A 14943-nucleotide genomic window follows, 5' to 3' on the forward strand; every position below is an offset into this window, starting at 1 on the left:
AAGACACTGGGGGATAGGGGAAGCTAGGGGACTGTCTAGGGCGGGGGGATAAAATGGACACATATGTAATACCCTTTGTAATACTTTAAGCAATAAAAAAAAAAAAAAGGGATGTTTGTAGGATAAATTTCTACATGTGAAATTTATCCCAGAGTGAATTTCACATTTTCTACCTTGAAATGTGGTCTGTAATAGCAACAGACTGGAAACTACCTATATGTCTGTCAATAGGAATTTGTTAAAAATAAAAAAAAGCTGCCGAAACCGGTTTGGCTCAAGTGGATAGAGCGTCAGCCTGCGGACTGAAAGGTCCCGGGTTCGATTCCGGTCAAGGGCATGTGCCTTGGTTGCGGGCACATCCCCAGTAGGAGATGTGCAGGAGGCAGCTGATTGATGTTTCTCTCTCATCAATGTTTCTAACTCTCTATCTCTCTCCCTTCCTCTCTGTAAAAAAATCAATAAAATATATTTTAAAAAATAATAATAATAAAAAAAATTTTTTTAAAGCGTTTCATTAAAGCAGCTGGAAAAAGAAAATCAGCAATTGTCAGCCACGTGAGTGAACCCTCTTGGATGTCCAGTCCCGTCAAAAGGCTCAGAAGAGTCCAGCCCCACCTGTCATCTGACTGCAATAGCATGAGAAGCCCCAGAGAAGACCAGCCCAGCAGAGATGAGTCATTCCACAGAACTGGAAGACATAATGATAAATTATTTTAAGGTGCTAAACTTGTGGTTATTTGGGAAGCAGCAATAAAGTGGAATAATAACCAATGTATCATATCCTCTCCAGAACACCAGATCTGCCACATTTCTGTCTCCCAAGATGGGCTGCATAAGAAGATGTGTATCTGATCTCTGGAATGACATCCTGTGAGTCAGAGGACCAGCAATCCCTCCCTGGACACATGTCTGCTCACTACACCACTCTTGCTATGTTTACACAGGTTTAGACCTTACACTCTACCTCCTAAAGTTTCAAAATAGGGTTAACCAATTTTACATTGTTACTCTACTCTACAAGTAGTAGACCCAAACTAGTTACCCTTTAGTCATCTTAGTTACAAAATGAGAGTGGAATGTTGAAACAGAAATGCTAAGGATCAAATAAAAACCTAGACCTGGCTAGTTATGTGATGTCATGTAATATCCCTGGGCCACAACTTCCCGCATGTAAACATAACAAAATGGTATTAGATGAGCTCTATCGCAGAATAAGAAGCTAAGAGCATCTTTTTTCCAACTTCCTAAGTTCAGATCCTGTTCCGCCATTTACAGACTGTGGGATGTAGGCAAGTTACTCAACCTCTCTAAGCTTTAATTTTATCACCTGTAAAATGTAGATAATAATGATATTTGCCTCTTAAGATTATTAAGGAATTAAATAAGAAGAACTACTTAATAAGTCCTAACTCTTATAGTTAGACCAGCTCCAAAATTCTGTGATTCTAACTAAAAATCAATTGATCAAGCCCTAGCTGGTTTGGCTCAGTGGATAGAGCATTGGCCTACGGACTGAAGAGTCTCAGGTTTGATTCCGGCCAAGGGCACATACCCGGGTTTCGGGCTCGATCCCCAGTGTGGGGCCTGCAGGAGACAGCCAATCAATGATTCTCTCTCATCATTGATATCTCTCTCTCTCTCTCTCTCTCTCTCCCTCCCTCCCTACCTCCCTCTCCCTTCCTCTCTGAAATCAATAAAAAAATATATTTAAAAAAATCAATTGGTCAAAACCCCTCGTTTACTTATTTGGCTTTTGAATTTTTCTTTCTCTGATGAAAGAAAAAGGGGATTAACTTTAGTGTGAGCCACAAGTCTGCAGTCCTTCATCCGAAACTGAAATCCAAAAAGCTCTGAAAACTGACATTTTCTCCCATCTTCCTTGATAATAAAACCTGACACAAGTGAGCATGAATCTACACACAGACTTTATCCCTTTGGTATCAATATTCATGTGTTTTGATACAGAAATTATTAATGTGTTTAATTACAGGGTACTGCTCCAGACCTGCCAGGAGTGGTATTTATACCATGCTACTTTCTAAAAGCTTAATAGTCTCACCTTAATCCAAAATTAACACTTTGCAAAAGGCTTAGTAATGAAGTGAGGAAGCTACTATGGAGGGTGGGAGATGACATCAGTCTGGAGATTAATTCAGGACAAGAAAAATGAAGACAGAGAGCAAGCAATTCGTCAATCCCTCAGCTTGGCACTGTCTTGCTCACTGTCCTGTTTTCTGCAAGGTCTCGGCTTTCATTTTAAAAAACACACAAAGTTCCTCTCTAGTTTTTCTAAAAAACAGTCCTCTGCAGCAGAAACAAACCGATCATTGTATCAGTGCTGCTGAAAACTTCAGGAGCATCTGGGGAGGTAGGCCTTCTGACCAACTTCAAAGCTGGCTATGGTCACTTACCTGTCAGCCTTCTAAAGTAAAAAAACTTTAAATCCTTTATTTTCTGCTGATGCTTCCATCAAACAAGTTCATTAAATTAATGGTCCTATTTTCTGTGGGAGGGTACTGTGAGTCCAAGCTATCTTATGACGGCCACATGAACAAGATTTCCAGGGGCACATTTGCTATGCTGGAGTGCTTAAAACATGCGAATCGTATTTCCCCAATTCCTTTGGGATAAAAACTTCCCTCCTGGTCCCATGTAGCATTTCCTTAGGCTTCACCACTCTGCTATATGGCAGTGGAGAAGCTTCTCAAACGCAGAGATGATGAAGGAAATATATTCTTATAATCCATAAAAAACTGAGGCTCAAAGAGCTATAAAATGCCCATGGCCATATGGCTTTTAGGTACCCACAATGAGTCTTTGAATGTGGTTTGTCTGCCAAACTAGTGTCTACCGTTAACTGTAAGGGAGGGGGAGGGAAGGACTCTGTTGTTTGTCTCATATGGTAAGAAACAGCTTCAAATTCCTTTATGTCAGACCGTCAGCACTAATGATAAAGTGTTAAAAATCTCCCATAATGCAATACAATAACATTGAAAGAATAAGGATCCTTGAGTTGGGCTTTGTCACTAACAGCTGTGAGGAATTCAACAAAACCTCCTGGTCTTTACCTTTCTCCCCTTCAAAATGAGGAGACTGCCCCAGCTGGTTTGGCTCAGTGGATAGAGAATCAGCCTGTGGACTGGTGGGGGAGAAAGGGGGCGTGTCCTGGGAGGGGGTGGTGTCCTGGGAGGGGGTGGTCCTGGGTTTGATTCCAGTCAAGGGCACATGCCTGGGTTGTGGTCTCCATCCCCAGTAGGGGGCATGCAGGAGGCAGCCCATCAATGATTCTCTCATCATTGATGTTTCTATCTCTCTCTCCCTCTCCCTTCCTCTCTGAAATCAGTTAAAAAATAAAAATAAAAACAGAACAAAATGAGGAGACTGGACCATGTAAGCTTTAAAGGTCCCTGTAGTGGATCCTATGTACACACAGTCAGCCTCTATTCCTACTCCTCTGGTGAGCCTTCCTATACTGCAGAGGCCAGTAAGCTAGCAACTGCATTTTCCAGACTCCCTTGCAGCTATGATCTTTAGATGTAACCCAGTAGGAACTTAGGTTCCACCAATTACTAGGTTAACTGAAGAGAGGAAGGCACGTGGCAATTGTTGCACACACTGCATTAGCAGAAGCATCATGATGTATGATTAGGCAGCCATAGAGGAGGCAGCTGTAGCTCCCTAGGTTGCCCAGTTCTGCAGTGTGGCTCTCAGAGGAGAGCCTGGGAGCTCAGCCTGGTTTTTCTTTAGTTCATTTAGTGCCCTGTAATCAACCATTCTCTGCTTAAGCAAGCTACAGTAGATTGTTTTCTGTAACTAAACCCATGCAGTCCCTTCCAACAATAAAAACCCACTTCAACCCAGTGAGTGTGGCTCATGGTTCAGTGTTGAATCATGAACCAGGAAGTTTGATTCCTGGTCAGGGCACATGCCAGGTTGCGGGTTCAATTCCCAGGGCAGGAGGCAGCAGATCAATGATTTTCTCTCATCACTGATGTTTCTATATCTCTCTCCCTCTCCCTTCCTCTCCAAAATAAAAATAAGTAAAAATATATTCAAATTAAAAGCTGATGCAGTTAACATGTATTGTTCTCTTATGCCTCCTTTTTTTCCTCTTTAAATTAAATTTTTTCGAGCATCTATTCTAAGCATTTTCCCAGATCTCCCTTTTCTTCTTGCTTCCTGTTTTCCTCCAAATGCTATCACTTACATCTAGGGACTGTTGACCCCTTCTTCCCCATCTGTATTTCTGTTCTGTGTTGACTTATGTCCTCCCAAGAGTTAGGCATTGCTGTACCGGATGCTGAAGATACAAGCCTGCCTTTGGTGTGTCCAGTTCAAGAGGAGTCTGGTCAGCCAAATGTGCAGTCATGGAGATGATCAGTGAGTTACAATGGAGGCAGGAAGAGGGGCACCCAATTTTCTTGGGAGAAAGAAGACAATTAGGGACTGCACTTATGGTCCCTTCCAACTATCAAATGGATGTGTTTTTATAAACTACTGTACTTAAGTCCACAATTCACAACAATACTTAAAAATAAACTAATTGGTCATCACTAAAGAATTCTGGTGAACCAACTGATTATCTTGAAAATTGGTAAATAAAAAGAATTTTACTCTGCCTTTCCTAAGTGAACTGTCTCACTAGGAAACAGAGGAACTATCTCTCCATAGAAGAATTTCAGCTAATAAAGAAGGGACAGAATTAGAATATTACTGATGTATAAACCGTAATAACCTAAAATATTTAGACCTTGAGCATCAATGGCTGCTAACATCACAAAGAGACAACCAAACATTATGTAGCTCTTGATGGAAATAGACACCCCTACTGTGACAGATTTTAGCTATAATAAACCTGATCAAACATCTACAGCAGTGTTGGTGCAATACAACTTTCTGTGATGATAGAAATGTTCTAATCTGCACTGTCCAATACAGTAGGCACTAGTCACACATCGCTACTGAGCACTTGAAATATGAGTCGTGCAAGTAAGGAATTTAATGTTTAGTTTTACTTAACTTTACTTAGTTTAAATGTAAGTAGTTATATGTGACCATGGCTACCATTTTGTACAGTGTAGCTGCAAATCCAACTACCATTTAGAGAAAACATATGGGAGGAAGGAGCATTAGACACCACGGTGATGCATTCTGCAAAACCCAGATTGCTGGACTCTACAAAACGAATTAGCCATCTCTTCAACAACTAACTAAAAAAGTGAGGGAGGAAAAATATAAATTAAAAGACACATTCAATGAATTACAATTACAATGTGTGGACATTATGTGGACCTGATTCAGTAAACAAAACAAAAAAAATGAAGTTATAAGACAATTAGCGAGCAGGACCTCTCTGGAGATCCAGACCAGAACTTGGCTGGAGATCCTGGCTGGAGATCCTGGCTAGGCTGCTGATCAACTGAAAAAAAAAAAAAAAAAAAAAAAAAAAAAAAAAAAAAAAAAAAAAAACAACAAGAAAGCCCACTGCATGTGAGAACATATTTGCTAATGTTATCTCTGATAAGGGTTTAATCTCCAAAATTTATAGGGAACTCATACAACTTAACAGAAGGAAGATAATCAAAAATGGGCAAAGGACCTGTTAGACACTTTTGAAAGAAGACATTTTTTTGGTGTGTGAAGAAAGAGGGAAAAAGAAATAGAAACATCAATGAGAGAGAATCATTGACTGGCTGCCTCCTACACACGGGCTAGGGGGACGGAGCCCACAACCCAGGCATGTACCCTGACTGGGAATCAAACCGTGACCTCCTGGTTCATAGGTCAATGCTCAACCTCTGAGCCACACTGGTGGGGCTCTTATTGTTTGTTTAATGTGGCTACTAGAAAAAGTAGTTACATAAGAGGTCACATTTATTTCTATTAGACCACACTGCTCTAAACTCTAGATGAAAATGATAAACCCCTGTGCATATTAAAAAAAAAAAAAAAAAAGACAATTAGCAATGTGTACATCATTGTTAATGTGAGTATAATCATGCATTTTGGTCTTTATCTATTAGAGACACATTCAAAATATTTATGATGGCTGAGATTTGTCTCAAAATAGTGTTGGGGGGTGGATGGAGGAAGGATGGCAGTAGTAGCCTTGGGTTCATTGTTGTTAGGACCAGGTGACAAGTATTGACAAGTATTTAAATTTTCATAATAAAATATGATGGAACAAAAAAAAGACACACATTCACACATCCATGACTACTAGAAGACTCAGGCTACAGAGCCAGGGAAAAGGCCAAGAATACTTTTGAAGGAATTCTAAACTCAATTCCTTTGAAGAATCCTTGGGAGAAACCAAAGGAAGAGAGAAAAGAATGGGATGGGGTAAGAAGACATTTACTTCTAGTCTATACTTGCACATGGGTCCCACCAGCCACTCTGAGTCAGGAATGAATAACATCAGTCAACTGATTTAATTTCTGAGTCACTTTGTTTCTGATAAGCCTTGGGAAGACAGTGGTGGTTGGGGTTGGGGGAAGGGGGTATCTCCCACAGCTAAAGACCTGCAAATGGATCCAGCTTTACAAAAGGGACTTAAAGTGACTTAAACCTCTGGCATGAATACTCTCCCAGAGGTACACCATCTCCCCACCCCAAATCTGTTTTATAAATTACAGAATCCTCAGTAGTAAAGAAACAATTTCATAACCTACCCTAAGGCACACAGTTGAAAGATAGCTAGGCTGGGAAATAAAACCACGTAACTGGCACTTACGAGTCCTGTCCAGATCCACTGATCAGCACAATCAGGTTAGCAAATCCCTTGTTCCTACTGTAGGTAACAAAATAGCTATCAGTCATTGTCAGCTAACTTCCTATTGGGCAGTTCATACATGCACAAAAAGTGCTAAACATTTTGCACCCATTGTCTCATTTAATCTATGCAACACTTCTGAGAGGATGATTCTATTATTTCTCCATTTTACATATCAGGAAACTGAGGCTCAAACAGGTCACATATCCCCAATCACAGCTGATGATATAGATCAGCGGTTCTCAACCTGTGGGTCGCGACCCCTTTGGGGGTCGAACGACCCTTTCACAGGGGTCGCCTAAGACCATCAGAAAACACATATATAATTACATATTGTTTTTGTGATTAATCACTATGCTTTAATTATGTTCAATTTGTAACAATGAAATTGGGGGTCACCACAACATGAGGAACTGTATTAAAGGGTCGCGGCATTAGGAAGGTTGAGAACCACATATTATAGATCCAACTGAGGGTTTCCTTCTCAAAAACCTCCCAGGAAAAAAAAACAAGAAAAAAAAAACCCACCTTCCAGAGCCCCACCCACAACCCCAAGGGAATTTCCACACTTCTTGATTTAGCCTCTTTACCATCCCACCCGGTACTAGCTACATTTCCAGCCTCACCTTCAACTTTTTCTGACCCCAATAGTTTCCCATCCTGCAGCCAACATAGCTGAGTTCTTTCCTTACTCAAGTTTTGGCTGAGCCCATACCTCCCCTTCTCCATAGGCCTCAAATTCACACAAGAAACTTTCCCCTGCTCAGAATTTATCACATCTTTGCTTGTGCTTCTGGGTTAGCATTCACATTCCTGTCGTAGTTAATAATTAATATTTGAGTCTCCCCACCAACCCAACTAATTCTAGCTAGAGTTCCTACATCTTCCACTCTTAACTCATTTATTCACAACTCTCTAAGTATCCTTATTATCCCTACTGTAAAAGCAAGAAAATTAAGGCCCAGAGGGATTGGCAATTTGCCCAAGGTCACACAGCTAAGAAGTAACAAAAGCCAGAGCCTAGAGGCTTAGTCATTTCTGTCAAATGATTCTGGAACTCTAGGATGGGAGCATTTTTATGCTGGCTGCCTGATACACAACAGGCACTCCATACTATTGGATGGGATGTTGCTTTTCTCTGCAGATCACACTTGCCCTTCCTCTGGTCCTAATAGCCAACAGCCAAATGTCTTCAAGTCATTGAAACTATGGTCATTACCACAAGGGTCTCATCCTTGAGAGACTTTTCACTTCTAGTTAGAAGACTAATTACTAGAGAGTTCAGCTTGCTTTGCATAGAACTCTAGAGTTATACAATGCGCTAAATTTAACCAGTCAACTGAAAATGGCCAATATCACTACTAATAATTCCGGAGGCTCAAAGCATCTTAAAGCCAAGATGTCTCCTATTTGTGGGTGAAACTGAGAGGGAGAAGGAACCAGACTGTCCTCCTGAGTAAACTAACACTCCTCTGGAAACTATGTTAACAGTTGAGGGGCAAACTCTATGTCCCACCCCCACCCTTGGGGCTGCACATAGACAGTGATCATGGAAATAGATTTGGTTTATTCATTCCCTTAAGCCAGATAGCGCTGTTTGCCTGAGGCAGCAAAGAAAGATCTCCTAAAATGTTGGTAAAGGGACTGGATATTTTCCCTCTGCTACTTTTTCTCAAGGGTAATCTGGGCATCCAGGGGCAAACTGTCTGCAATCCATTCCAAAACAACGTTGCAATTGTCCTTCCACCCAGGCGATAAATATGCAAGTGGGACACTGTAGAATTTCCTGGAGGGCAGAACTACCAGCCTCAGGCAAACTGAGCCCTCCCACTTAACCCCATCTGGCCCACAAAAGCCTCAGGCTAGCTGATTTTGAACCTCCTTAGAACCTTTAACACTAAGCAGCATGCCCTAGTTGGCAGCATCTTTTAAAGATGTCTTTAAGATTCCAGCACAGGCCTCTAGCCTCCATTCATAACCAAATGCACCCCCAGACCACCTCCAGCCAAACCCTCTGAGCTATGCATCAGAAAATATGCATAGGGGAGGGGTGGTCTCTCCCAGGAAAAGTAACGGAGACTTTCCTAATCCACAGCCAACGCTAGGGATCTTCTTCCCCAGCTCCCCACCCCCCAGCCAAGCCCCAGGAGCCAGGAATATGCAAAGGGGCGAGCCCGCCTCTCCCAGGAAAAGTAACGTAAACTTTCCTAATCCATAGCAAACTCTAGGCCTCCTCCTCCCTATCTCCTCCTGGGCAGCCGGACCGCGGGAACGCCCAAGAATTATCACCTACAGCGAGGACCTGGAGTCTGGAAGGGTCACATTCTGGCCCATCCGGCTAGCGACGGGGTTCGTGTGATCCCTAAAACACCACTCCCTGACTCCAGGTGGCTGTGAGTCAGTGGAACGGGATTCCTTAACCTAGGAGGTAGCGGATACCTTTGAGCAGGCAATCGTGTAAGCACAGAAGAGCGTCCGGATAAGATGTAGCCTACCATTCTAGAAGAAGACGGGGGTAGGGGGCGGGGGGGGGCGGGGCTGAAACGCTAAGATAGAGGAGAACAAACACTCCAACCCACTGAGGATGCGGTATGAGGCAGTTTACAGTTGATCTCATTTGTCCATCATTTTAATTCAAGAAAATTTGAAACAGACCCATTTAAAGGGCCCTGCAGACCTGGTGTCTAACGGGCACTCCATAATGGCGCTGGGGATCACTGTTATTATGAGAGGCCCACTGTGTGCCAAGCTGCCACCACTGTCTCCAAAACTAAAGGAAGAGTGTGATATTTAGAATTCACAGAGCGCTTGGAGTTCCGGTGTCTAGGTCCCTCCTCTCCGACCACCGGAACCCCGACGACTTGATAATTCCCTGGCCCTTGCGCACCGAATGGGAGGAAAGAAGCTGAACCTGAACCTTTCAGGTAGTTCCCTAGGCCGCCGACCGACTGTGCCCGCTCGGGGAGCTGGCCTTGGGGGCGCAGCGGCGCAGGCGGCCGGCTCCCCTGCCGACCGGAGGACGCGCGGAGGCGCCCTGGCCGCGGCCCAGGGGCAGGTGCAGGAACCGCGCGGCGGACGCGCCGAAGGCTCGGGAGCCGGGTGCGCGGGCGGGCGCGGCAGGGAGGGGCGCTGGCCCCGGGAGCCCGACGCCAGGGCGTGGTGTAGGTGGCGGCGCGGGCAGAGTCGGCTCCGTACCTTGATTTTCGATCTGGCGACCGGGCGCTGCTTCGCCGCCAGGTGTCCACCGGGGTCCTCGGCATCTCCAGGCTCCGGGGTTTCGCGCTCGGGGGTACGCGTGGACGAGTTGCTCTCGGTGCCTCCAGGCTCCCCCGCGCTGCTGCTGCCGCCACCACTGCTGCTGCCGCCGTCGCTGCGGCAGTCCTCGGGGGGGTCGCAGAGCAGACGGCCCAGACCCACTGCGAAGGGAGGGGCCGAGCCTAGACACACAGACACACGGCGTCAGGCCTGGGCGCCCGCGGTAGTTTGACCTGAGGGCGGTGCCGCCGGTGCCGCCGCCGCCCCGCCCCGGACCTGGGCATCTCGCCAGGTGGGCAAAGCCGAGGGGGTGGGCTAGCGAGCCCCCGGCTCGGCCTCCTGAGAGAGCTCGGGGTTCTGGGGGACGCTCCTCGGTCCGGGTCCCCGGGCCACGAGGAAGTGCGGGACCCCGCGCGCCAAGTTTCCTCTACCTGGGATGGGGGTGGAGGGGTCTGATATCTACATACCCAGCCCCAGACAGGATCACCGACCCTTGTGCAACCCATGAAGGCGTGGAATTGGGGGCTAGTAGCCCCTCCCGGCGTTCAACCCCACCCCCTTCTTAGACCACCTCGGCCCCCGCTGCAGCCAACGGTCCCGCCGCCGGGCAATTAAAGGCGCCCACTAGGGGGAAGGGGAGCACGATGCCCACGGTTTCCCAGCCTCTCACTCTGTCTTCCCGCACCTCTGAGACTTCCTACTCCCCCCTGGAAGAAGAAGCAGGGGTTGGGTGGTCCACCCCCAGCCAATGAGCAGAGGGAACCAGGTCACCCCTGCCCTCACCCCAGGAGCCCCGCGCCAGGCCTGGCCCCCGAGCCGTGCTCACCTGGGATGTAGGTGTCTGCCCTTTCCTCGTCCGGGAGCTCATCCCAGCTGCGGACCGAGACCCCCGGGCTCCTCCGCTTTACCAGGAAGACTTTGGGCATGGCGAGGCCCCCTCCCGGCCCCCTCGTCCCGGCTGCTCACCGCTAGGGACCGCAGCGATGTCTGGGTCCCAGCTCCTGGCGGCCAGAGCCCACCTTCCCGCCTCGCCGACCCTCTCCCTCCGCCCCCCGCCGCAGCGCGGCCCCGGCCTCCCTCCGGCACTACTGGCGACTCCCAGACTCCCGGCTCGGCGACACCTATGCCTTAAACCGCGGGTGAGACCACGCCGTGGTAAAGTTTCATAAGGTGGAATAGAAAAGGCACCAGGAAACTTGGGAGTGAGCATGCGCCCTGCAACATAACGGTGTCAACAAGCTCGCTACCTGTCCGACCGGTTCCGGCGGCCGGGGCTGCCTGTTCCAGCCCTTCCTTAGGCATGAATGTTTGCAAAAGAATTTAACGTCTGATTCTCCCCCCTCCCCTTTTTAAAAAGGGGAGAACTTTTTTTTTTAATCAACCCCCAACCATTCCCCATCACAGGCACCTCGGGGCAAACTCTGAGCTAAACCCTAGGTCCGCTTCCCAGGGCATCCCTCCCGAGACTTAGGGCCTCCTGAGAATGCCCCCCGCGCCCCCCTCCCCCACACACACACACTTACCGCCCCCACCCCCAAGAGCTTTTGTCTCCGACCAGAAAATGGACTTTGTGAATCGTTGCCGGCGGTCGCTGAAATCTTGGCCGGCGGATGGGGGAGGCTGTGGGGAGACTCCCCAGGACTGTGATTTGGTAAAGAGGGAACTTGAGGGCTTAAGCTCCCATCAACTACAACAGTCCCACCAGATAAACACAGTCATAATAAAATATAAAAAGTCAGCATCTTTAGAACACATTGTTTCGTACCGTACAATGAAAGAAAAACAAGTCGGCTTGTTCCACCAACGTAGCTCCCACCTCAAGACCTTGCACCCCAAGAGCACCATCACCACAAATTGTAACACAATGGAAATAAACGCCAATTGCGCTTTATGCAAACACAGCTTCGAATCTAATTTCTTATCCTCGCCCACTTCCATGCTTGCCTCCCCTAACCCGCCTGCTCCCCCGATTCTGAGGCTGGGAAATGCCTTTTCGGGAAGCCAGCAAGAAGGCTACATCCCTTCTGGGGAGGTGGCTGGAAATTTTGTATTTATTTTTGGTTTTGCTTTTCCCTGCCTACCTTTATACCTGGAGGGGAGGAGGAGAGAGAGAAAGATACCAAGTTTCTAAGAGCAGTCCTGCCCGCGTTGGGGGACACGCTACCCTCCCACGGCCCCTGCTCGGGTGCGCCCAGGGCAGCCCAGCACCGCCTCCACCCCTGTGGTCGGCGCACCCTCCCGGGGGCGGTCAGATGTGTGCCAGCTCCGGGGACTGCGGGGGCGCGCCTGGCCAGGGGTTCCCTGGCGCCCTCAGCTCGCCCCTGGGCCAGACTCACCTGTCTGTAACCTGAGCCGCTACGCGCCCAGCCCACAGGCCTGGAGAACGTGCGCAGCGGTTTCCCGGTTCTCTTCCGCCCTGGAATGGCCCTGAGGGACACAGCCGCCTGGTAACGGATTTCTCCGCTCGGCTGGCGTGCTCCGCGGGACGGAGAGGGGGCGCAGCGCTGGCGACCGCGGAGGGAGGGGACGCGCGATGCCTCAAGGTCTGCCCTCAAGGGGTCGCCCTCTCTGGGCTCAACCCTGTCTGGACTCCAGATTTTCTTTGAGAGCTACCAAGAATGGAAAAAAAAAAAAGACTTTTATCTGCGTAGCCCGGGCGAGGGACGGGAGGAGGAAGACATTTGTACAGCAGTGTAAGGAAACGAGGCTCCCTTCTAGTCTAGGAGGCTGATGGCGCAGCATCTGGGAGGCTCTGCGAATGTATTTGTATGTGCCAACAAACTGGAGATGTGCTAGGAAGAGAAGGAGCTTGGTTGAATGGAAGTAAAGATGAAGCAAAACGGCAAAATCGGATTATTCCTCATCTTAAAAATATTTCAAACTTCGCTTTGCTCAACATTCCTTATTTTACAAAAACGCGAACCCCATTAACAGCTTCTTTTTTTTTTTTCAAAGCGATGAGTGAGAGGATCACTTTGTCCATTATTTGAGAAGATTGTAGAATAATGAGATATAAGGCTAGATGCCTCAGAAAAATGCCAAGTTTGGAGAATTGGGGATGAAAATAACAGGGATAACTACACTTTTATTCAACGATTGTTGGATGATATTTGTTGGGTGTTTCTGAGTGAAAGGAATTACAATGTGTTATTTTTCTGATTCTTGATCAGACTTGAAAAGGGTTTATCAATATTATTAACATTTTCAAAAGAACCAGTTTTGCCTCTGTTGACTTTTATCTGGTTGTAAAGTTAGTTTTCTATATATTATGAGGAGTTCATAGAGCACCCCCTAAAAGTGGGATAAGAAATAAACCAAATTCTTTTTTAAAAAAATCAAAGCTTGTAACTGGAAGAGAAAGAAGACATGACATGGTCCACACCCCACCCGCTATCGGGGAGAAAAGATGGCCCTGCATATTATCCTTGGTAGGTGTGTATTCATTCCTGTTAGAATATTCCAGTGCTGGGGAGCTCACTTTAAAAAACAAACAAACAAACAAACAAACAAAAACAGACTATTCTCTGCTTAGGCAATGATGTTAGAAAACTTTTCCTTCTGCTTCATGGAAATCTGTTTTCCTGTATTTTCATCTCCTTTTCCCCATTTTGCCCTCAGGGACTGCTGAGACTATGCCTGGGCCCCTTCTCCCTGGTAGTGCTTAACTGTGTGAAAGGATCCATTGGTGTTCTCACTTAAGACTTGTTTTCTCCAGTAATGTATAGTCAGGTTGAAAATAGACAGGTACAGCCCTAACTGGTTTGGCTCAGTGAATAGAGCATCTGCCTGTGTACGGAACAGTCCTGGATTCGATTCTGGTCAAGGGCACATGCCAGGGTTGCGGGCTCAATCCCAGTGGAGGGCTTGCAGGAGGTAGCTAATCAATGATTCTCTCTCATCATTGATGTTTCTCTCTCCCTCTCTCTTCTTCTCTAAAATCAATAAAGTATATTTTTTTAAAAAAGAAAATAGGTACAAACCTGCTCAGTGGCATCCTTAGAGCATACAGTTATAAGAAACGGTTAGGATGTTGGGGAAATATTCCTAAATTTTTTAAAATTTAATTTAGGGCCGAAACCGGTTTGGCTCAGTGGATAGAGCGTCGGCCTGCGGACTGAAAGGTCCCAGGTTCGATTCCGGTCAAGGGCATGTACCTGGGTTGCGGGCATATCCCCAGTAGGAGATGTGCAGGAGGCAGCTGATCGATGTTTCTCTCTCATCGATGTTTCTAACTCTCTATTCCTCTCCCTTCCTCTCTGTAAAAAATCAATAAAATATATTAAAAAAATAAAATAAAATAAAATAAAATTTAATTTAGGGCAGAGGTGGGCTGGAGGGAGTCAACGGGGGGAGGGGGGAGGCGGGGGAAAGGAGGACATATGTAATAGTTTCAACAATAAAGATTTAAAAATAAATAAAAATTTATTTAATTTTTTTCCATTACCATTTATCCCCTCTATGCTCTCTTCCACCTCAAACTGCCCCCACATAATCACGACACTGTTGTCCATGCCCATAAGTTCTCTCTTTTTTCTTTTTTGCTCAATCTCTCCACCACCCACCAACACCACCACCCCGCCCACACACACACACACACACACACACAAACACACAGACACCAGAGCTGTCTGCCTGCTGTCTATGAGTCTGTCTCTATTTTGCTTGGTAGTTCAGTTTGTTCATTAGATTCCACATAGGAGTGAAATTATATGGTACTTGTTTTTCTCTGACTGGCTTATTTCACATTAGCATTATTTTCTCCAGGATGCCTACATTTTTCAAAACCTTTTATTGAGATATAACATAGTGTTAGAAAAAAATGCATAAATCATAAGTACACAGCTAGATAAATTTTCACAAACTGAAGTCACCTGTGGGGACAGCACCTCAAAACAAGACAAAGTTGCCTGCTCTCA

At 46.4% G+C, this 14943-nt stretch overlaps 1 protein-coding gene across 5 annotated transcripts in view; it reads right to left on the reverse strand.

Moving 5' to 3' along the window:
- The window catches only part of OVOL2 (ovo like zinc finger 2), a 28542-nt gene extending 17079 nt beyond the window's left edge, over positions 1-11463 (reverse strand). The window contains exons 1-2 of one of the 5 annotated variants that reach the window (XR_004969970.1): positions 10994-11463; positions 9968-10209 (exon numbers count right to left, since the gene is read on the reverse strand). Coding sequence is in view for 4 of the 5 variants with exons in the window: in XM_036322304.1 (XP_036178197.1) it covers positions 9968-10209; positions 10994-11237 (486 nt within the window). In the remaining variant the exon portion in view is untranslated. Of the gene's footprint in view, positions 1-9967; positions 10210-10853 lie in introns of all 5 variants that reach the window. The other 4 variants (XM_036322304.1, XM_036322305.1, XM_036322306.1 and 1 more) reach the window with 4 other exon arrangements.
- Positions 11464-14943: the final 3480 nt, after the last annotated feature.

This window comes from Myotis myotis, unplaced genomic scaffold (genome assembly GCF_014108235.1).
Source record: "Myotis myotis isolate mMyoMyo1 unplaced genomic scaffold, mMyoMyo1.p scaffold_m19_p_9, whole genome shotgun sequence".
Lineage (NCBI taxonomy): Eukaryota > Metazoa > Chordata > Mammalia > Chiroptera > Vespertilionidae > Myotis > Myotis myotis.